Below are 23,518 nucleotides of genomic sequence, written 5' to 3'. Positions count from 1 at the left end.
TTTGTGTGGCACAGTAAGAAGGCCCTGGTTTATGGGACATTACAATTACTTGAAGAAAGGGGTGGATTCTCTCTTCCATGCATTTAGGACTATTTCATTGCTGCCCCTGCTGGAACCACTAGTATGATGTTGCAACCCTATTAAGCCAGATGGAAAGATTTGGAATTATAGCAATTCGAATAACCAGCAGTCTATATTAGGTTATTACAGTCATACGAATACTTATCTGGATAAATAAAACCAATTGGAATAAGGTTGCCCTCAGATTATAGTTCAAGACTTGCAAAATGTTTAAACTTGAGGCATTCAACATCCATAAGGGGCAATTTAGGGGTACAGTATCTTGCCCAAGAACACGCATGCAGAGGAGTAAGACTGAGGATTGTACCACCGAACTTCTGGTTGGAGGACTACGCTCTACCTCAAAGTCACATCCAGCCCTTTAAGCGGTGGACATACAATGCAGTACCAGCTTACTGTACTATAACCACTGGTTTACAGCATTTTACCCATCTTTCAAATGACTTTATCCTTGAAAATCTAGACTTTTTCCGAAACTTCCAGGCTAGGGACTATTTTAATAAAGAAACTAAACAATCGGAGGGCAGTGGGCCAATCTGGTCAATATATTTATTGATTCTTATTAGAATAGTGACAACAAACATCATATATCCAAAATATATAACCATTATTGTACCGTTCAGGTCAAACAAAAATGGGAGATTAACTCTGGCTGAACATTTCTGAAGGACTGGCGTGATATCTGGGAGTGTCAAGTTAGGACTAACAACTCAATGTCGTGGCAAGAATCATGATAAAGGAACATTTTACAATTTTCAGAAATTTGTACAGCAGGGTTATCGGGGTCAAGATATCTGCAAGAGGCAGTGTGGTTAATCAATGGCGGACCATATCCTTTAGGGCTGACCTCTGATCAATCATATTGGCAAAAGGTTGCAAAAGAAATAAGGAATATCTTTGGAATGGAAGTTGACTGTTATTTTGTCACACTATACTTGGGCAAAATCCAAGATAATTTCAGGACTCACGATGAGTACCTTTAAAAAGTATTACTGGTGGCGAGCAAGAAGCTGTATGATGGACGATGTGGCCGATAATGTTAATGAAATACACTGCATGGAGAAGTTAACTTTCTGCCTAAGATCTGATCAATACAAAAAATACGGGAAACGTGGACCACATACACAAATTACAAAATAACCCCCCCTCCTCCCGTCTATCAACAGGAGGAAAAAAAACAGAAACATAAGAGTGAGCAATGCGTGAGGGATCACTCTCCCAGGACAAACAGAAGTGCAACAGATGCTGCAAGTAGCAGAGCACATCAATAAAATAGAAATATTTACACTATTGATAAGAAAAGGCAGTGTCTAACTAAAATGAAGATGTTTATCAATGTATTTGTATTTTAATCTTCGTAGAAAAGAAAAGATGAAGGGAGCAATATAGATGTATTGAAAATCCATGTTCAGCTGCCACCATGATGACGATCCATGATCACAATCTGCCATCCATCATCATGGTCAAGATTCACGTTCACGATGTGGCTGCATCGGGGATCCTGGATCTGTAAAAGATAAAGCACAAGGACTCTGGGGAATAAGTCAAGTCAACAATCATATGTATTGATGAGACATTGATGTAATGAAGGGGAAGAGGAGGAAAGAGAGGCTCTGTTTGTAATTTGTCTCTTGATATTCTAGACCTATAGGAGCACATTTGACTATAAGCTTTATCAAAAATATATTTAATATGAGAATCAAAGGTTTTGTTGGAGGCAAGGGCAGTTTCATCTAGAGTAGCCATAACATTAGTGCATTTCTGAGGTATTTAAGTGCAAGCATTATAACTTGAAATCAAATCAAATCAGACTTTATTGTCATTTTACCAGACATACAACAATAGTGCAGGAAGAATAAAATGGCGGTTCCCTGGGATGACTAAATACGATTTAAAAAAAGGAGATTACACATACAAATACAAAATAAAACACACACATTGTCTCTGAGTCCTATCTATTGTTAGTGTAGTGATAAAATATCCATCTTAAAACTAAGATGTTAAATAGTCAAATACACAGTGAATTTAGTGCCCAACTAGTCGCTGTGAGTTAAGTGCAAACTTAGTGTAGAAAATCCCAGCCTATGGGAGGAAGCTGTTTAGCAGTCTGGGAGTGCTTGTTTTAAGGCTCCTGCTCCATTTGCCTCATGGTAGCATTTCAAAAGGTTTATGGGGGAGGTCTCTAAGAATGTTCAGTTCTGTGATCCGGCACCAGCTCTGCAAGAGGTACTTGACAAAGAGTAGGGGGAATCCAATGACCTTCTCAGCTCCCCTCACTATCCTATGCAGGGACTTTTTGTCGGACTAATTGTAATTGGGATGCCAGGTTGAGATGCAAGATGACAGCACACCCTCCACCATGCCTCTGTAGCAAGTAGTGAAGATTCTGGTTGGAAATAATGTTTGTTTCAGTTTCCTTAGAAAGTTCAGTCCTCGCTGGGCCTTTTTCACAATCAGAGTTGTGTTCTTTGACCAGTTGAGGTCTTCAGAGATCTGCTCTCAGAGGAGCCTGATATCCTTTACTATCTATAATATAGAGCCGCTGATGCTGAGAGATGTTTGCTCAGACTGTGTCCTCCTGAAGTAGATGATCATGTCCACTTAGACATTGAGCACCAGGCGGACTCCCTTTTTTTACATTGTGTCCTATTTTCCGTGTACCAGTCCTAGTATTGTGGTATCATCTGCGAACTGTTCGATTAGATTCCCCTTGTGTCTGGCTGCACAGTTGTGTGCAAGCAATGAAAACAGCAGTTGGCTGTTAATAAGGGGTCCAGTGCTCAGCGTGATTAATCTCTGGGGAATTATGGTGTTGAAATCTGAAAAACTTGTAGGTCATCCGGGTTTTAATGTTCTTACATGCTTGAAGTTTAGTTAGTTGATAACTTTGTTCTGGTTTCATTGATAAGTATAGCTGGGTATCATACGCATAGCAGGGAAATTCTGCAGTGTTCCTTTATAATGTTTCCTAATAGAAGCATATATAAGGTACATAAAATTGGGCCGAGCCTAGAACCCTGAGGAACCCTGTGATCAAATATAGTACGCAAAGATGATTTATCCGTGTCCATGGCGTGAAATTCTATGACTCTGCATGCAACTTCAAGTAGCTGTGACTTCCATCTTTTAGCTCCAATTACTATTAAACTTCATATGTATAATAAGGGTACAGCCCAGAAGACATCTATATGTCAATATACTATAATAGTCACAGCGCCCCCTAGCTGTGACAGGAAGTATCATGTTTTATAATATAGCTACATGCTATCCCTAGCTTTTTAATTTGCTCCACCTCAAAAAGGGTTATCCTAATCATTTACTTTTTTGTATAGTAGTAGTTGTCAATCCATCAATCGTGATCAAATGGTCGATCTCGACAGTCTTCACTGTCGATCCCCCGTGGACTTAGTGACTGAGGTTGTACAGCAGATCAGCTGCGTGTCGTTTGTCTGTTGTTTATATGGACAGTGTGTCCGATACTGGGGGCGTAGCCTGGATTATCTACTGCATTTCCTTGAATCCAGGATTATGTACTAAACTTACACTAGGACACTATGGTATGAAGACGAGCATTTTTCGTTCTCCTATAACAATCAAAGCTCCGTTCGAACAAATGGATTTGGAAAGTGTGCCGCTGGAGTGCCTTTACTTTGAAACGGCTTTTGCAGGTGTCAAAAATACGTTAGTAACATACACAGATAAACAAACAATTTTCTCTGTTTATTGTGCTTCACAGCACAATAAACAGAGAAAATTATTTTCACCTGAGTTTTAATGTTTATCTGTTGAATTTATTTATAAAAGGTTGCAACACTTTCTGTATGTGTGTCAAAATAAAAGCATCCCAGCATTTCTGTTGACCAAATCTATTCTTTTGTTTAAAAAGGTTTTTATTTAGAAATATTTGCAGGAGCAGGAGGTGCACGGCATCATACTCTATAGTAGTGGTATTTTTTTAAGTACACAGGACTACTTTAATACAAGGAAAGAGTCATATTTATGGCCATATTCAAGGCAAAACCTATATGTAAAACCCTTGTGCTGCAGTAGCAGCTCCTCTGCAGAACAAATAGTTGAACTGAGAAGCTAAGTATTGTGAACAGATGCTGTAAATATGCATGCTGTGAATATTGTGCATTGAATTGATAAGTTAAATAACTGGCTCTGTGTGTGGCTGGCCTATCAGGGAAAATGTGTGACATTTAACTCGGATGGTATTCGTGCTCTTAAAAGTACATTATCCTTACCGGAAACTTGTTTTATCTATGTATTCGGCTCAACCCTAGTTGTAATGTCACTATGCATGCTCCAATCTGCCTCAAACTTGACATATAAAATGAGAGTCACTACATAAACACACCACAAGGACAATATTTGGCAGCTGGAAGTAGTCCCTCTGGTTCAAATTTCTTTGGAATAACCTGTATATATAATCGTTGGCCACTTCTCCACTGTGGCCAGGTGAGGACCCACTCATGTATGCTGGCAAGTCTAGTTATTTTATCAATCTTGTTATCTTAGACTCTTTTTGGTGTGGTTTCACAGGTTCATTCAAGAACATTTCTGAAAAGAAAACAAGATTACAGTGCAAGTAAATCAAGCTAGTTATATTTGCACAAACAAAATTTATTTGGCCATATGGTAGACATGATCACATAGATTCTAAAGGTGTTTGACTTGCAAGTGGAAACTAAACTTTTCAACTTCCATAAGTCACTGTTGAAAAGCAACCATATTTACACATTTATTTTATGCCCGACTTTTTTTCCATTTTGTGCAGTGTCTTACAAATGTGTCATGAATACACTAATATTAAAAGAATGGATACAACTATCCTTCCAAGCTTTAAAGTTTGTCAAATGCTGAAAGTAGACAATGCATGTTGATACACTGAAAAACCAATCAAACTCTCAAAGGTGGCCGAATTTCAAGAGCACATCAACATAGTGGTCACATATAAAAAAAATCCTCAGATAATTAAAGAGGAGATCAATGGTCATGTTACTGTAAGATTAATGATGTGCAATTTATTCCTGTTTTTAATTATACAACACATCAGTGTGCACCTTATAGTGTACTGGTCACTGGAGAACTTCATTAACAGCTGTCTGAGCATGTGGCACGGGAAATTCCAGTTTCTCATACACTGTCAGCTTCAGTGACAAGTGCTGGGCGATCTCATTTGGATCAGTGTACAGTGCAGCAGGAACATTCTGGAAGAGAAAGTAACATTTGTTAGAATGACAACAATGAATAAAGGGCAGGAGCCTTTAATTAATCCTCAAGAATTTAATTTAGATTCTGGTACCAAAGGCATAAATTTGGTAAAGAATCAACGTTTCATTTAAAGTTTAATATATAATTACTGTCAATCACCAAAATTACAATTTTAAATTAAAATGCATGGTGCATATAACATTTGCATGAAAATGCTGTACCATAGGTAAGATTTTAGCAAATTTACATTATATTTTTTTATCTTTTCATCTAATTTCCAATAGAGATTTTGCAAATATTGGTAATGTAGGAAGTCTTTATGTTGTGATGAGGGCCAAGGGTTTTTACAGACAGACCTTATTAAAGAAAACTGCGACCAAACAACCTTACATACACTTAGTAGCCTATTTTTTAAGGCCAATACAACAGCTAAACTAAATTATCAACCATAACAAAGATGAAAATGGTCTGCTCTACTGCCGCTATCGGAGAGATATCAATAGCTTTGTTTTTATTATTAAGATGGATGTTTACAGTGGTGTTTAACTGGGGTCTATACTAACAAGAAATATTTTTATATGGCTATTTGTTAAATTAACTTAACTTCCACTCCCAATGTCCACCATCAAGATCTCGCAGACTTTGAGAATTGTTCCCACAATTGTTTAACTGTAAAATCATCCCATGCGTGAGGAATGTCTTGCAGATTTGAGCCTTTTATGCACACATTGCATAATTCTGCTTACTTTGTCTAGGGCTATACAAACCAAACGGCAGCCTAACAATCAGACAAACAAACAAAAACAACAGAGTGGCCTTAGGAACAGACTACATATAGCCTTTCTTCGGTTCACTTCCTCTTTCATATGTGGAGGCATATGAAGCGCTGTTCACAACTTAGAGAACGCCTCCCAGTGGTACTATGCAGGCGCATAGAGCGTTCTGCAACCCCAGTGTTGTCTGTTTGTGTGTACTCTTTCTCTCCAGGACCCACACCTCATGCTTCTTGTTCCGCGGGTGAATGGATTAACACCTAACATCATCAGGACCTCGAGCAAATAAACCAAGTATGCTCTTTGGCCCTTTTCTCTGGCCATTCAACAGCTGGTGTGCTGTGTGTGCATGTGTGTGCTTTTTAGAAGGATCTGTCTGGTAGTCCAGGGTGGTGTCAGGGCCATTGAGTATATAACTGTCTGATGGCTGTTGGATAGAAGCTGTTCCTCAGTTTGGACATCCTGCATTTTACTATTCTGTACCTTCTGCCAGACGTGTGAACAGTCCGTGTTGGGGTTGGTCGGAGTCCTTAACAATGGTGCGGGCGCTTCTCTGGACGCTGTGGTGGTAGATATCTTGATGATCCTCTCAGCGTTCTTGACCACTCTCTGCAGGCGCTTGCGGCCCATTGCAGTGGTGTTCCCATACCAAAAGGTGCTGCAGCTAGTCAAGGTGCTCTCAATGATGCAGCTGTGGAGGTTACTGAGGATCTTTGGTGAGATCCTGAATTTCCTCAGCCTCCTCAGGAAGTACAGCCGCTTGTTGTTGTGCTTTCTTGACCAGCTGGGTGGTGTTTAGAGTCCAGGTGAGGTCATCACTGATGTAGACGTCGAGGAATTTGAAGCTGCTCACCCTCTCCACCTCCAGCCCACGGATGATCAGCGGCTAATGAGTTCTCCTTTCTCATGTCGACGTCGTATGTTCATTTGTGTGTGCACATTAAGTATTGACTTGCTTTTGAAATATAGTGAATGTTACCTTGTTCAGGGATTAAGGGTTTGTTTTGTTGTTAGTTCACTAAGCCATATGGATGGCGGCCTGAATGTATTTTGTAACTTATATCAATCAATCAAAGAAATTTTATTTGTATAGCCCATATTCACAATTCACAATTTGTCTCATATGGCTTTAACATGGTGTGAAAACCTCTGTCCTTAACCCTATATAAAGGATAGTTTAGTTTAATTAGCAGACAGTTTTTTCTTTTGTGAATCTACCGGGCCAGGGTTAAGAAAGAGGGTTTGTCTTTTTTTTTTAATGATTTGCCATCACCCTCCGCCCCTTACCCTTTGTGTCTTAAATTTGTTCAATGTTCACCTTTTGTTTATGTAAATTATTTAGCATTGCCAGACACCATCGGCGCTGTGTTGCTTCCCTTCCTCCTAGACAAAAACTGGGTTGTAACAGCCTCCAATTGGAAGGGATTACAGGTCAGCAACCTGAAGTCAGTGGATGAATGGAAAAGGATCGAGGATGACATTCAAATTTAACACCAGCAAACATCTTTAAATATAGAAAGGGGTTGCAATCTCCCCACCTAAAAAACATCCAAAAAGTGATAAAAAAAAACAATACATACAAAATTACACTTTCATGAAGACTGAGCATAAAAACTGCATCTGGTAATGACAGTGACCTCTCATGGTCCATGAGAGGTCACTGCCCTGGAAAAATCTGGGGAGAGGACAGTACTGGATTCAAAGCAGATTATATCATCAAACTATTATTCCTGTGGACCTGAATTAACTTAAATGCCCGAAAACACCATTTATTTACAAACCTATCTTACAAACCATGAGCAGAGGTATGATCACAGCTAAGGAGATTCGTGCTCTGTAGCTGTGCCTTATACCTTGTCATTAGAACTCACCTTTAGTTCCGCTATTTTGCTTTCTCTGGTGCTGAACTCTCGTAGCATGTAATTATTTCCAGCCTGGAAAAAAAAAGGATAATTATCATTCATTACTCATTAGAGCTTTTATCATAGTTAATATGGTATAACTTCTGCCACATTTTCAATGTTATTAATAGCTTATTATGAAACACTGCAATGAAGTTTATCCTGGCTAAAGGAAAACTACTTGCCTCATGATACAGTCGAGTGTCATTTATTCTTATCAGCACTCCATCCACACGTAGGAAGAAACGCAGCAACAGGAAGAAACTGGTGGGCATCACCCTCTGCATCATCAAGACACACATATTTCAGTGTGAATTTGTATAACTGTGTGAGTGTGTTCCCTACAAAAAAGAAGTGGACTCTAAGTGAAAAGGCCCTGAATAAATGAAAGCTAAAAAGATTACTGCATTAGTAATAAGCTTTTATTAAATCAAGTAAATGCTTGACTTAATTGTGTTTTCCTCTTAAATCTTATAACACCACTCACAATTTTTACACTGATCATTGACACTCCGTGGTCATGCAGCTCATCCTCAAACAGCAGCACGTCATCAAAGAACATGATCTGTTCTCGAGCCTTCAGCTTCTCCATATCGATACGCTCTGCTGTCTCAGTCACCTTCAGAGGAGCAACAGGTACAATTTTAACGCAGACAAAAGCAGAGGTGCGTTAAGCCTCAATAATAAACATAACAAAAGATGTTGCGGGTTTTGTGTTAGAATCCATTAATGAAAATGACCCCATACCTTTATCTGCATATCTTCTCCCATTAGAGTGCCTCTGTAGTCTGTGGTGTATGTCCAGTCGTAAGGTTTCACCACCTCTTTTGAGTGTTCAGAATCAGCCCTGGAATGAGATGCCATGGATTCATGTTTAAATTGCAGATGAAATACTTGGAGCTTGCTGCTTTACTTATCTTTTGGAAAAGTTTCAAGTAGGAATTTATTTTATTATGCAAGTTAATTCTGACAGCGTCCCTGCATGTGATGTCCTATTTTCTCAGTGTATAGTTGACAAGAGATTGACACTGTTCAACTCCTGTTGTCCTATTATTTATTATGTATTGACATCAGACATGTAAATCATTTCTCCAATAGTAGAACTCATTTCTTATTATTGAACATGCACCTCCTACAGCCACGACAGGGTAGAAAACTTTCAACTATTGGGATTTATTGTATGTCAATCAATCAAATTTTTATTCACAAATCACAATTCGTCTCATAGGGCTTTAACATGGCGTGACATCCTCTGTCCTTAACCCTTAAGGAAAAACTACTAAAACCCTTTTAACAGGGTAAAAATACGTAGAAACCTCAGAGAGAGCCACATGTTAGGGATCCCTCTCCCAGGACGGACAGAAGTGCAATAGATGTCAGGTGTAGGAAAACATCATCAAGATTAAAGTTTTTAGCAGCATTGATGAGGGTAAACATTTTGAAGGATAACTGCAGAACTATATGTCAAGCAGTCCTGCTGCAATCATAGTGTATGGTCAGCATCCAGCAAGATCATGATCCGCCATCCAGATCGTATGCCACTATAGTCCACAGTCATTGTCCACTGCCGCTTATTAGGATCCATCATCAGCCGCCGACCTCGGTCGTGGTCCACCACCATTATATGATGGTTCCTCTTTAACTCTCTGATTGCTAACAATTAGGGTTGCAAAGGGGCGGAAACGTTCCGGTAAATTTCCGGAAACTTTCAGGAAACTTTCCATGGGAATATTCAGCTCGGGAATTTGGGGAATTTTGAAAAAATATATATACGCAAATTAAATGCTGAGCAAAAAAATCATTATTTAAAACTCCATATTAAAGATGTGGAATGCAGAACATGCTGCTCGGTGAATTTCAACCCTGCACTGTGCATTTCTCCATCACATCACGCAGATAATTCCCAGCATCCTGCACACTACAGCAGGGCTATTGAGGCCTGTTGTAGTGTGCAGGACTAGTCAGGTAAGTTTCGATGATATTACTGGGGGAAATATATTAACATGCTGATTGAGGATTGTTCATCTGGCCATCTAGCCTCTTTCTATTCATTAGTCCATCAATTGTAAAATATTTTTAAAGACGATTCCAATTGTTTGGCCAACTATTTATATCTCTAGCATTGCATTAGTGTTTTTTTACAAGCTTTTTTCTCATCTTATTCTACAGAACAATTCCACGTGCACTATCTCATGTGTGGAGACATTTCACCCCAGCCAATGTAGAAGGAAAGGCTGTTTACATTTGCAAATACTGTGCAAAGACCTATGTTAAGAATGACACAGATCCAGAAGCATATAGTCAAGTGCCCAAAGTTTCCTCAGGGCTCAAATCAGCCTATGACAAAACAAATGTTTATATTTATGTCTGTATAAGACAAGGTAACTACAGTTAGTATAAATTACCCACACAATTTCCCGTTAATTCCCATGAAAGTTTCCAACTTTGAATATTCCCGGAATTTTGCAACCCTACTAACAATACAGGTCTCTGAAGGTTCATTAGTGGCATATATGGCAGAACCTCAAATATAATTGTTTGTGGAGAGACTTACATTCATTCAGAAGGAGGGGTACTGCGAATTTTGCTTAATTGTGCCAACAAAAAATATCCTGATATCAAACCGTCTGTACTGAAACTCTGTTACACTGTTTAGTTTGTGCCAACTTTTTTTTCATTTTCTATCATTTGTCATTTTAAAGAAGTATGGTTTTTCTTTGGTTCTCAATGTATGAATGGTTGGCCACATTTTCACATGGCAAATATGAAGCTACTTTCTTTTGTATCACATTGCCATGCTCATCTTGCCTGCTTTCCTGCCATTCTTGAGCACAGGCCACCTTGACAGCATCCTCCATGTTGTTTACTCTCCTAAGGGCATCAATGGCATTGAATCCAATGCCATAGCCATCTAGGTGTTGGATACGTAAGAAGTTGTCTCCAAACAGCATCTCTGGAAGGGAAGGCATGTTCATCTCTTCTGCTAACCTGGGAAGGCAAACAGAAAACAGCTGTTCTCGCTACTACAACAACTTATCAACAATTACACCCGTACTTCAGTTCAGGATTGAATCATACAAGTTTTTATTCAAGTAATAAGGAATATTCATTAATGTGATATGACATTAAGTGATGATAATGTCATTACATGAAAGAACCAACACCCTACTGACTTTATGCTGACAACCTGATACAGCACATACACAAAAAATGGGGACTCCCTTTCAATACACGACGGATGAGATGGGGAGGGAGTGGAGATGGGAAAGATCTATTGGAAAGAGCTGTGGGAGACGGAGACATTCAGACAGAGCTTCACCATTAAGGCCGAGCAGACCTTGTGCTATGGTCGGTCTCACTCCAGTTCATTTATATAATCAAACTTACTGTACCCTTTGAGGATGCAGTGGAGATGCCTGCGAGTGCAAAAAACTGTGGTACACTGAACTTGCAGTCGACGTGGCTGGAATGCAAAAGTCTGACTAGTCTATGTTAGCTGCAGAGGGTTTGTAGCCGTATCAACATCAAGTCTACTCCTGGAGATGGGATTGCAAGGAAAGGCCCACCGGTAAGCGGTTAAAGACCTCTCTAGATCTGCTCAGAAGGGCAGTCAGTAGCACTGGATGAAGATCAAGCCCCATAATACCGGCGGAAACCACGGAAGATTTAGAAGAACGAATATGGACCAAATAGAAGAGCGTTTGGCAGAAAATCCGAAAGTATGACCTATTGTATAACCCGTCATTGACGGAATATAAGGATGCACAGCTGGCCTGCAATTCCTGGAAGGAGATCTCGGCTAACGTCGGTTTGCATGTCAACCAGTGTACGAAGCTGTGGAGGAAGATCAGGGACAAATTTGTCGTACAGAAAAAGGCTATGAGGAGCAGCAGTGGCGATGTAAATAAACAGTCGACAACAACTGCCACACACAAAGAAGGCGTCTCTAAGTTCGTCTTCGACAAAAAACGTTACTCCACCTAGTGTTCTGGCGCTGAATTGCTTTGCAAAACGCGCAACCATGGAGAACTCAATGAGGCACCATCACTCACTTGACCCTCCCGCAGAATCCAAGAAGCAGTTGTCACGAAGACAAGCAAGAAATAACTCTTAGTAATCTCTGGCCATAGCTGACAAATGCGAACATCCACTGTTGCCAAATTCTTCTTAAGAATGTCTGGTGAATGAGGCCAATTACTGTGTTATTCTCCTATCCTGTTAATGGTTTAAAACAGTCTTTATACATATAGCCCTATTCTAGTTTTGATGACCACTCAAAGCCACCCATTCATACAGTCTTTCTATGTGGAGCATATTCTCTATCACAAATCAATCATACATTGCCTGTAGAACCATCAGGGGTAATTTGGGGTTTAGCATCCTGCCGAATGCGAAATAGGGGAGACAGGAATCGAGCTGCCGATCTTGTGATTAGTGGACAACAGGCTCTTTCTCTTGAGCCACACAGCCTATGCAATCATATAATTGATAAAAAATGTGGGGTGTATTCAGCACTGTTAATCTCTCATTAGAATTCCACTTACTACGAATCACTATGATCCTAAAAGCTATTTCTCAGATCTATGCTCAGTGTTCAATGTTATAAACAGACATACTGTACATGCATGGAAAAATGTCACTATTAAGTCAATATGACCTTTCCATGCAATCGTGCTAACCATGACAACCTTTCTGTCAAACACCTGGGTTGATTTTTGTTACACATGATAATCCCTTCATGGTCCTTGATTTTACAACTCATATGCAACTATTTGCAAGTGAAACAGTCTAAACACTTTCCTGTTATTATTTTTGACGAGTTAAAAAAACTCTAAAACAGTTATTTGTACTTTGTCATTATGGGATATTGAAATTATATGGATGTGTAAAAATTACAGTTGATCAATTAAAAAATATATCAAATAAGAAAGTGAGCCAAAGGTAAAAGTGCTTGGAAATGTCTGAACCAATGTACTTAGTCAGCATAAGTCGAGACAAGGCAGAACCCAGCAGAAACCCATTAGAGTTTATCAAGTAAACTTTCGAAAAAAATCTAAAAAATAACACTACAATCTAAAATAATACGAATAAAGCATGGGGAACATCTTACCTTTCGACGTCTTTGGATTTCATAATGTGATTTTTGGCAGCAGTCACTTTCCATTGTCCAAAGGTAAAGTTCTGCTTACTGCTCTTGAAACCATGAGACATCATCGTGGACAGAGTGGCCAGCATTGACTACAAGAGAGATCATCAGCAGATTTTTCAAACAGACTGGACTGACAAAGCTCATAATCAGATTTGATATTCATAGTCAGGCTTGATTTATGTTTTGTTTGTAAGTTTTTGAGTTTGTGCTGAATTACAAACTCGTATTAATGAATGTCATTTCTCATTCCTTCTTGCAAATATATGTTTAACATATACACTGCTCAAAACAATTAAGGGAACACTTGAATCACACATAAGATCTCAATAAACTAAATATTCATGTTGATAATCTTTCATCTCTCACACCGAAATTAAAATGTGGTAATATGAAATCACAGGTTAATCAAACTTCTGTTACCAGTAGTAACAAGGACACTAGCAGAAAACACAACTAGAGAAGGTTCCGTCAGGAAGGATAAGGAGATAGCAATTGTATTTGGCCACCACAACCCCCAAAAAGGGGGTTTGCTTTTGTGTTTCCTTTGAACCTGTTGTCACTTTCATTTATACATAGATAACCCTGAAGTTTAACTGACTTGGTGTTATACTGTGACCATTAAGTATTCCCTTGATATTTTTGAGCAGTGTACAAGAGGCCGTCTGCTAGTGGTCTGCATTAACTGTTGAAAGGAAAGACTGAGCGGACTGAGCTAGGTTGAGTTTGGAGCTCTTAAGGTTGTGTTGTTGGTTTGGAGCAGCTCTGGACCTGCAAAGAGTCAGTGAATGGCCACAAAGCAGTCTAATTACAGTGTAATACTAAATAAAGTTAGTAATCAACAAGATAGGCAGTACGAAATGAACACATAGAAATACAAAAAGATGAAGAAGCTTACGTTAACACACTAATATATGTATATTTCATATAGCAAAGAGCTTATAACACCACATTTCCAAAAACATCACTTTGCTCCCAAAATACAGGCTCTTTTGTGGTGCCAAATCTTTATGTAATGTAATGTAATGAGTAGAATGGGAGGTAGAGTCTTTAGCTACCAGGCTCCTCTTCTGTGGAACCATCTCCCACTCTGGGTTCAGGAGGCAGACACCATCTCTACATATAAGGTTAGACTTAAAACGTTTGTCTGTGATAAAACCTCAAGTTCGGGCTGGATCAGGTGAGTCCTGAACCATCCCTTAGTTATGCTGCTATATGTCTAGACTGCTGGGGGAATTCCTATCATGCAATGAGCACTTCTCCCCTTCTCTCGGTCTCATTAACTATGTGTTTTATATTTCCTCCCATACTTTTTCTCTCTTTTTCCTCTCTCTTTGCAGGTATCTCTGGCTCAAGAGCTGCAGGATAACAACAATTATTATGATTATTAACAGTAATACCTATTATTGATTAATTTTTACTGTTGTCATCAGTAACATCTTTACACTCTGATAGTTTTAATAACAACTAGTCAGAGCTGAAACCTGATGGTGCACAAGTGTTCCTGGTCTCTATCTCCTCTCTCTCACCCTCTCACCCCAACCGGTCAAGGCAGATGGCCGCCCACATTGAGTCCGTTTCTCATAGAGTATTTTCCCTCCACAGTCGCCAAAGTGCCTCTCTTTATGGGAACTGTTGGGTTTCTCTATAATTGTCAAGGTCTCAACCTTTATGTAAAGTGCCTTGATATAATGTATAATATGATTTGGCTATATAAAAATGAAATGTAACTATGTTGAATTAACAGCAACTTACACTACACTAACCAGTGAACACTACATTGTTGACTGCTCATTAATATATCAGTTTGAATGCTGAAGGAACATCACCCTCATGTCTAGTTAAACAAGACATTTTAATCAACAAAAAATGTACAGTTTTACCATCAATAGCGTGCTGTCAGTGAAGGCAAGTTGAGCAGAGCTTTGCCCGTTTCATTTTAAAATAGATATGCGTTAGTAGAACCGATATCGCTCCTTACATGTGATCCCAGAACACCATGCGTCTCATTAAATGGTAAATGGTCTGTATTTATATAGCGCTCTTCTAGTCTTAATGACCAAGAAAAGTGCTTTAGAGAATAGTTTTACATTCACACACAATTTTTTTTACAGTGGATTAATAATCTGACTTATTTCTGCATCACCAATTTCCCGTCTGCTGGTTTTTCATAAACCAGCAGTGTTATTACTCCTTGTGCATGTACAGCTTTCATATTAATTTTGAAAAACTGTTTGAAAATGAGGCCTCAGGTATCTGGCGCATAATTTTAAAGAACGGGTTTAAGGTTAGTCTGAAATATGTTACAGAAGTTTTGTAGATAGTTTGGTTGTGTGGGTACTGGGTAATGAGGGAGGGAGAGGACGTGTGACATGAGAATAGTGACTGGAGCAGATTCCACTTCTTTCACAAACTGTATTTCAAAAAGGAAATGGCAGTAGAAAGCAAGGCGAAAACTTAAGAATGAATTTTTTAATAAGTACTTAGCTAAACAGTATATATGTTTTTAAAAAAAAAACTATTTTCAATGATTATAATGTAGCTCTGTTGCTAGGCGATAGCTGTAAGGGCAGGACAAGCTGGTGATCCCATAACAAGACCAGACCGTTTTTGTTGGGCAGATGCAGTCTATGCGGCCACTGAGGGATGTCGGCTGCATAGACTGGGTCTTCCGGAGAATGCGGCCCTGAATTGAGACACAGCTTTAGAAGTTAGCATTTAGCTGTGACCTAGCAGAGAAATGTGCAGTTCAGGCTGTTTTGTCAGTTGATACATTTTACCAAACCTCAAAACCCAGTATTCTCAATACTCTCACATACTCTTGTCCACCAGCAACAACTGCTGTCAAATTGAACTATGACAACAGAAGGACCAGTTTCAGTATGATCAACTCATTAACGCACTACGGCTATGTATCAACCCGTCTGAGAGACCCGTCAGCAACACTGCTCTAAGGTGCACTGGTCAACCTCACCTCACAATTACGAAAGATAACCGAGGTTGGGATATATTTTATTACATTTAGAAAATTGCTAAACTTTAGCTACTTAGTTACCTTTAATCCAGCAAATATCTAATATAGTTTCGAATAGCTTGGCTGCTAGTTTTAACCACAACCCGTGCGTATATCGTTGTACTAATGCAAACATTTAACCAATAGAAGCTACTGGAAATGTATTTCCACTTGTGCACGAAGAAAAGTGATCTGTATGAACGTTTTCATGTGAATCAAACTTTACTGTGCCTCCAGATTGTACCGCTGATGTACTGTCACCGCTCCGCTTCACTGCACATCATCACATTAATCACAGTCGTTAATGTTAGGAGAAACGGAAGACTGCACAACTGTGTGCTGCAACATAGATATACAGAAAAGTAAAGCAGTTTACCTCGCTATTGCTGTCAATTGTTTCATACATCCATGTCATGGAGGTTACTTGGTCCGCCCGAGAAAAACGTCCGGTCGTTATAGAAACGCTCGCTCTATGGTTCCGCAACTTCCTCTGTATCAGTTGCTGCAGACCTGAGTTGCCTTTGGAAAGTCCAAATAACTTTCTTAACCAATATTCCTTGACTCCGATGGAAAACGTCACGATGTCCAGCGAAAATGTCAAGGAGAATTCGTGAGGAGTTACGAAAGACATTTTTTTTAAAGAAGATACAAACGACATTTTCAAATAATGTAATAATGTGAAACATTTAGGTGGAGAGAAAAATTATTGTGCCTGTTTCAAAATCGCGTGATTGAAATTATTTTTATATTTCTATTAAAGGGGGAGTGTGTAGAATTGCATTAAACTTAGTGCTCCTCCCTCCCCCTCCCTCCTTCAGAGCCAGAGAGACCCTCCTTTTTTTTATATACAGTATACTTTAGCCAAGATTGTGTGGGTGTATATGTATAATCTAATAAAATGAAAACATAAATTATCTTATACATATACTGGCTATATAGTTTGTTTCCTTGTCTTCTGTAAAAGGTTCGTGAATATTGATTATTCACTAACATAAACATTTGTTAAGTAAAAACAGCCATACAGTATTCCTTCATAATACCTCATGTGTATAAAGTATCCTGTGACATCTTTCCATATTTATCTAAGCATTTTGGACTCTGCATAAACCATTGCATTATTTCCTCATTTTTTTCCCTTGTATGTTTACACATATATGGCCAATAAAGCTGATTCTGATAATAAACAAATCTAAAACAGCCGTATGCCTACAAAATAAATATATATATAAATCAACCATATGCCTACATAATAAACAAATCTTAAACAGCCGTACGCCTACAAACACACATACGCTGATATATTTTTCAATATTTTTAGTTTATTTTATTCTATTGTATTGTATTTTATTGTATTCAAATATACCGGTTGCTATGACGATTTAATTTCCCTTCGGGTTGAATAAAGTAATCTATCTATCTATCTATCTATCTATCTATCTATCTATCATGAACACTATATAGTTTTTTAACTAAATACTGATTTTGTGTAATTTTGAAAGGAAACATACACTTTAAGAACTTTTGTTTTACCTTTATTTGGGCTCACAGCCATGTCAATATGAGTGTAGAGACAAGTGTTGCTTAAAGCTGTTCACTGATATGCTACTAGTGTATTTATTTATCTATCATAGATAGAATTTTTTTCAGCCCTGATGAAATTAATACAGGTTCTTGATTTTCAGTTTCCTTCTAGTGGCATGGTGTGTAAGACACTTCATAAGCTTGTATTAGTACAGTTTAATGTAGTTTGTTAGTTTTTGTGTAGATTAGGAAATGCTCAAGTTGCAAACACATTTTTTGATTCAATGGTTGTTACTGGCTATGCATGTTTATTGGTGGATTAATCAATGACATAAACCAATATTACATGAAAGAACTCTTGATTATTGTACCTGTACAATTGTACACCTCCTGCATACAAGCACGTAATACACTCCTGATCAAAATCTTAAGACCAGTTAAAAAATTGCATGAATTTGCATTTTGCACTGTTGAATCTTAGGAAGGTTCTAAGTAGAGTTTCAAAATGCAAAAAGAAGAAATGGGAACAAGAGCCCAAAAGTTGTGAGCAGGCAATTTATTGAAAACAACAATTTAACTGAAGTAGGCTGTTCATCAGCTGATCAAAAGTTTAAGACCACAGCTCAGAAGAAAAAAAAGATCTCCTAAAACAGAAATTAAAGTGTCAAAAACTGACTCAGTAATGAGTAGCTCCACCATTATTGTTGATCACTTCAAAAATTGGTTTTGGCAAGCTTGATGCAAGTGTTTCCAAAAGGCTAGTGCGAATGTTGTGCCAAGTGGTGAAGATGGCTTCACGAAGGGCATCCACTGTCTGGAACTGAAGTCCATTTTTGTAAACTTCCCTTGCCATCCATCCCCAAATGTTCTCAATTGGATTAAGATCAGGGGAACACGCAGGATGGTCCAAAAGAGTGATGTTATTCTCCTGGAAAAAGTCTTGGTCAGACGGGCATTGTGAATTGGAGCGTTGTCCTGCTGAAAAACCCAGTCGTTACCACACAGACGAGGGCCCTCAGTCATGAGGGATGCCCGCTGCAACATCTCCACATAGCCAGCTGCTGTTTGACGCCCCTGCACAACCTGGAACTCCATTGTTCCATTGAAGGAAAAAGCACCCCAGATCATGATGGCGCCCCCTCCACTGTGCCGCGTAGAGAACATCTCAGGTGGCATCTCCTTGTCATGCTAGTAACGTTGGAAGCCATCAGGACCATCAAGGTTAAATTTTTTCTCGTCAGAGAATAATACTTTCTTCCACCTTTGAATGTCCCATGTTTGGTGCTCCCTTGCAAAGTCTAAACGGGCAATTTTGTGGCGTTGAAGGAGACGTGGCCTTTGAAGACGTTTCTTGTTTCTGAAGCCCTTCCTTCGCAGATGCCGTCTGATGGTTATTGGGCTGCAGTCAGCACCAGTAATGGCCTTAATTTGGGACGAGGATCGTCCTGTGTCTTGACGGACAGCCATTCGGATCCTCCGGCTCAGCGCCGGTGAGATTTTTTTGGGTCTACCACTTGATTTTTTTGTTCCATAACCCTGAGGATCTTTTGAGAAATGCAAAATGACTGTCTTACTGCGTCCAACCTCAGCAGCGATGGCACGTTGTGAGAGGCCTTGTTTATGCAGTTCAACAATCCTACCACGTTTAAAAAAGATAATGCTTTTTTGCCTTTGCCATCAAGAGATCTTCACAGTGTGATAACTTGACAGGAAATGACATGGAATCCACATTTTTGCACAGATTTAGGCTTTTAAAGGCTGTGGTCTTAAACTTTTGATCAGCTGATGAACAGCCTATTTGAGTTAAATTGTTGTTTTCAATAAATTGCCTCCTCACAACTTTTGGTCTCTTGTTCCCATTTCTTCTTTTTGCATTTTGAAGTTCTACTTAGAACCTTCCTAAGATCCAACAGTACCCTTAATGGCTGGTAACCATGTTAGAGAAAAATACAATGTCTTACTAAAGTTGGGGAACCCTTGGTTATATCATAATTTTAAACTGTTATTTAGGGCTGTGTAGTAGTGCCAAAACATTCACAAAAGCAATTTTAAACAGAATTGAACAAGATGAAAGTCAATGGGTTAGGGGGAAAACGGGTCCCGATTTATAAGATGATTAAAAGTTTGGGTGAGGTGCACAATGAAATAAAGAAAATAACAAGCTAAACAAGCTGTATATCAATGGATGAGAGTTATAAATAAATGTTATAAATGACAAATCTCAGTGCAATTAATTACAAATGTCACATGAAAATTGAAAATGACAATTGAAACAAGTGATGTCGATCATGACTAGAGTGCGTTCACGACAACATCATCAACAGATTGTCCATTTTGGGATTCTGCATACTGAGTCAAGCTCCTCTGAACTTTGAATTAACATATCTTTGTACAGCTTTGTGTAAATTCACGGCTCCAAAAATGAACTAGTCAACGTTAATTTGTTCCTTTTTTTTATTGGGATGGTTATGATTTAGATAGAAAACCTAAGATCATGTTTTTAGTCATTATGGATAGTGTCAGATCATGAATCTGGATCCTCCACTGAGTCTTGACTGTGAGCGTCACGTCTCGTGTTGTACTATGTCTGCACAAAATGATTAAATGCAGCCTCACAAACTCTGGAGCCAAACAAACAAACACAAAGTAAACTTCATGTACTGATCATGTCCTGATAGCTTGGGATGAGTGTTGGTGTTTATTAGTTAAATGGAGGGCAGGTCAGCACGACACAGGAAACTCCAGCACGGTACACTGCACACTGCACTCAGGCAGGCCTTTTATAAATAATTAAGGAAATAGAATAACTGTAAAATAACATACTGTAATATTCTACACAGAATAAATTTAATAAATATACAGAATATACAGAATATACAAAAATATGCTTGTTTAACATAGTCAATTTAAGGGACATGTGATCTTTACTTTAACAATAATGCAAGATAATGGTAATGAATACGTAGCTTCCTGTCTCTGTCTGAGGCACCTGTCTGCTCCAACTCCCGCCTAAAAAATGCAGAGGATTTGATGCTGTTGTGAACAAAGAACTTCCCGCTGTGTTGTGCATATTTGAAAGGCTACATGCATATACCTGCACATATATACATCAAAGGGGGCTTGAGCACCAGACCATTTTCTTACTCAAGAGAAATTGCCCCTTTTCTGGAGTGCTTCTTTATTTATTTTTTTCTAACAAATTAATATTATATTCCTGATTGTGCACAGCTTCCCTGTCAACAAATATATTGATTAAATAAAAAATCTAAATATCAGGTCGGGAGATTAGATTTAGTCTCTACCTCCACGTCTCAGGCACATTCGTGAGCACTAGAGCTGAGGAAATTGTTTGATTATTAGATGCATCACAACGCAGACTCTGAATAATTACACAAGCTGCTTCAGAACAGATGCTCATTAAAGGTCCGGCAGACCTGTGTCAGAGTGTCTGTCCGAGTCTCTCTCCTCCTCACAGCACCTCTGACCTGCTCTCAATTTAACAATAAAAATCATCACTGATCACAAGTTATTAGGACACGTACAGGACTGACTGTTACGCCCCTGGTCTAGGGGAAACCAAAGACATAACATGTGGTGCTTCTCCCATTCTCCCACTCCCAAGCAGGCCAGTGTCACAAGGTATTCTTGTTTAGGGGTAGCTTTTATTTTAACCTCAGAGGAAGAGAAGGCCAACACAACAAACAAAACAATCTATTTCCCTACCTTCCCTCTACAAACCAAAATTTTTTTAACAAAAAGACAAAAGCTTACCTAACTCCTAAACCAGAAACACAGGAGAAAAAAAAGGCTAAAAGAAAATGGCTTCTCCCTCCTACAGGGCTACCACACACAGTTTTTCTAATTTCATACATACGCAACCAGGGGCGCTGCTAGGGATTTTGGGCCCCATGAAAAGAATCTTTACAGGGCCCCCAACACAGCGGCAAAATTTTTTGATGCTATTTTACATACAATTATTCATTTTAATGGTATTTTTGACTATCATTACCATATTTGTGAAAGAAGAACAGCATGACAGTTGACATGTACAGTAGGGGAAGAACTGAGCACTCTGAATACAATGGAATTCATTTTGAGTCATTTATTTGCCGCACCACTGATTCTTAAATTGGAAATAAACTCTTCCATGAAAAAATAGCAATTATAATCAGTGGAGAGAAAAAAATCTCAGCAAAAACAAAAACGCCATCAGAATACAAAATGGCCATATATGATTTCTCATCATTTAAGTAGAACTTAATATATGAAAGAATGGCAAATATATATATAATATAACGTTGCCGACTGAGTCAAGCTTCCTTTTGCAACCTTTCAATCACTGGTCCTTGCTCAACTCTTCTCACCAAAAGCCCAACGCCGAGCCTTCTCATGTGCAAAATCACTTATCAGGTCTTTGAAGTCCAGCTTTCTAGCCAACTGACTCTCAATTGACAGCATGGCAAGACTGCAAAGTCTTTCCTGAGACATTGTGGACCTCAAATAGTTTTTTATCATTTTTAGTTTACTGAACGCTCTCTCACCACCAGCAACAGTAACTGGCAGGGTGCAAAATATGCGCAAGGCGATGCACACTTCTCCAATGTATTGTACATTCGACGCCACTTTACATCACACATTTTATACCCATTTTGACTGGTCAGTGCACTAGTGGAAGACTTTTTCTGTACATGGGAGAAAAGCACACATGGTATGCAATAAAGTGAATTATTACTTTGACTAAAAGTCAGCCAGTCTCTGTTTACCTTTTCTCTTTTATTTGCTGCCTTTGTATAATTCAGGTAGTCAGGGAATGGCTTCCCCTTTGAATCACATGGCATTTCTACTTCTTTCTCTCATGGCCAATTTCCTTACTATCTTCTCCCTATCCTGATCAGTTAAAGCTGCTGGCCAGAAACCAGGGTCATCAGTCAAATGATCTTCTTCCCTTTCAAAGACCTGAACATCAGCTTGTTGTTCTTCCTGCCTCTCTGTTGTCTTTCTGGCTCTTTCTGTATTCAGTCCATCCTCCTCTGAATTCCTTTCAACTTCTTCGCCCTCACTCTCTGTCGCCTGTGTTTCTGCACTCTCACTGTCATCTGTACCCTCTTCCATCTCTTCCTCCACTTCCTCCACATCCCTCCCTGACAAACCAGAAGAGGGTCCTGGACCTGGCTCTGTAGAGTGTACATGACATACATTAATTATATAGGATTTCCTATAATATAACTATTTGTAATAGCATAGTCACCAACATGTAAACTTCTCTGATTGGACTGAGAGCAGTCACCCCAGTCTGCTGCACACACCACAGATGTTCTCCTCTGTTCTTACTGCACGTCTTCTATTTCATTTTTTAAAAGGGTTTATGCTTTTTAAACCATTAAAATTGTTCAAAATGCCTTTTATTTAATTCATTTTAATTAATGAATTACCTTCATCTTTGTATTGTTTTGAGACTGTAGTAAAATGTATTATATTTTGTATTATATTATGTATTATTATTATTATTATTATTATTATTATTATTTCAACACACACAGCTGCTCACCTCCTTCCTCATGTGGGGGCACTGGGGCTGATTCAGGGGCAGGGGGAGTTGGGGGCTGACAGACAGCTGCTGCAGCTTCTGGTGCACTTGACTCTGTTCAGAATGAGGCATCATTTTGACAGAGGGGAGATCAACTATTATTGAATAAGAACAGCTTGATAAATGTTTGACTGGATTGATTATTTAACTAATATAGCAGTAAAATGTAAAAATCCAGAGTTTTCTTGAGCTAACATGGTGAGAAAAGTGAGCTAGCTTATAGACCACAGACAAAGTTAATATCCATAACTTTCCACCACAACAAACCCACCTTTTTTT

General features: G+C 38.8%; 1 protein-coding gene across 3 annotated transcripts; it reads right to left on the bottom strand.

Moving 5' to 3' along the window:
• Positions 1-603: 603 nt before the first annotated feature.
• Positions 604-16,667, bottom strand: tiprl (TIP41, TOR signaling pathway regulator-like (S. cerevisiae)). 3 transcript variants are annotated; one of them, XM_053441526.1, is made up of 9 exons: positions 16,508-16,667; positions 13,083-13,210; positions 10,781-10,960; positions 8,720-8,819; positions 8,460-8,591; positions 8,158-8,253; positions 7,943-8,005; positions 5,148-5,294; positions 604-1,588 (listed from the first exon to the last, which is right to left on the bottom strand). In XM_053441526.1, exons 1-8 carry the CDS (start codon positions 16,544-16,546, stop codon positions 5,163-5,165), a joined length of 870 nt encoding a protein of 289 aa, XP_053297501.1. In that variant the 5' UTR covers positions 16,547-16,667; the 3' UTR covers positions 604-1,588; positions 5,148-5,162. The 3 variants fall into 3 exon arrangements, with proteins under 3 accessions (XP_053297501.1, XP_053297500.1, XP_053297503.1); XM_053441525.1 differs by lacking the exon at positions 604-1,588 and having other exon boundaries at positions 4,687-5,294; XM_053441528.1 differs by lacking the exons at positions 604-1,588; positions 5,148-5,294; positions 7,943-8,005 and having other exon boundaries at positions 8,184-8,313.
• Positions 16,668-23,518: the final 6,851 nt, after the last annotated feature.

The sequence above is a fragment of the Pleuronectes platessa genome, chromosome 15 (genome assembly GCF_947347685.1).
Source record: "Pleuronectes platessa chromosome 15, fPlePla1.1, whole genome shotgun sequence".
NCBI classification, from domain to species: Eukaryota; Metazoa; Chordata; class Actinopteri; order Pleuronectiformes; family Pleuronectidae; genus Pleuronectes; species Pleuronectes platessa.
The sequence above is the reverse complement of the archived record's forward strand: the minus strand, read 5'-3'. Positions and strand labels throughout refer to the sequence as shown.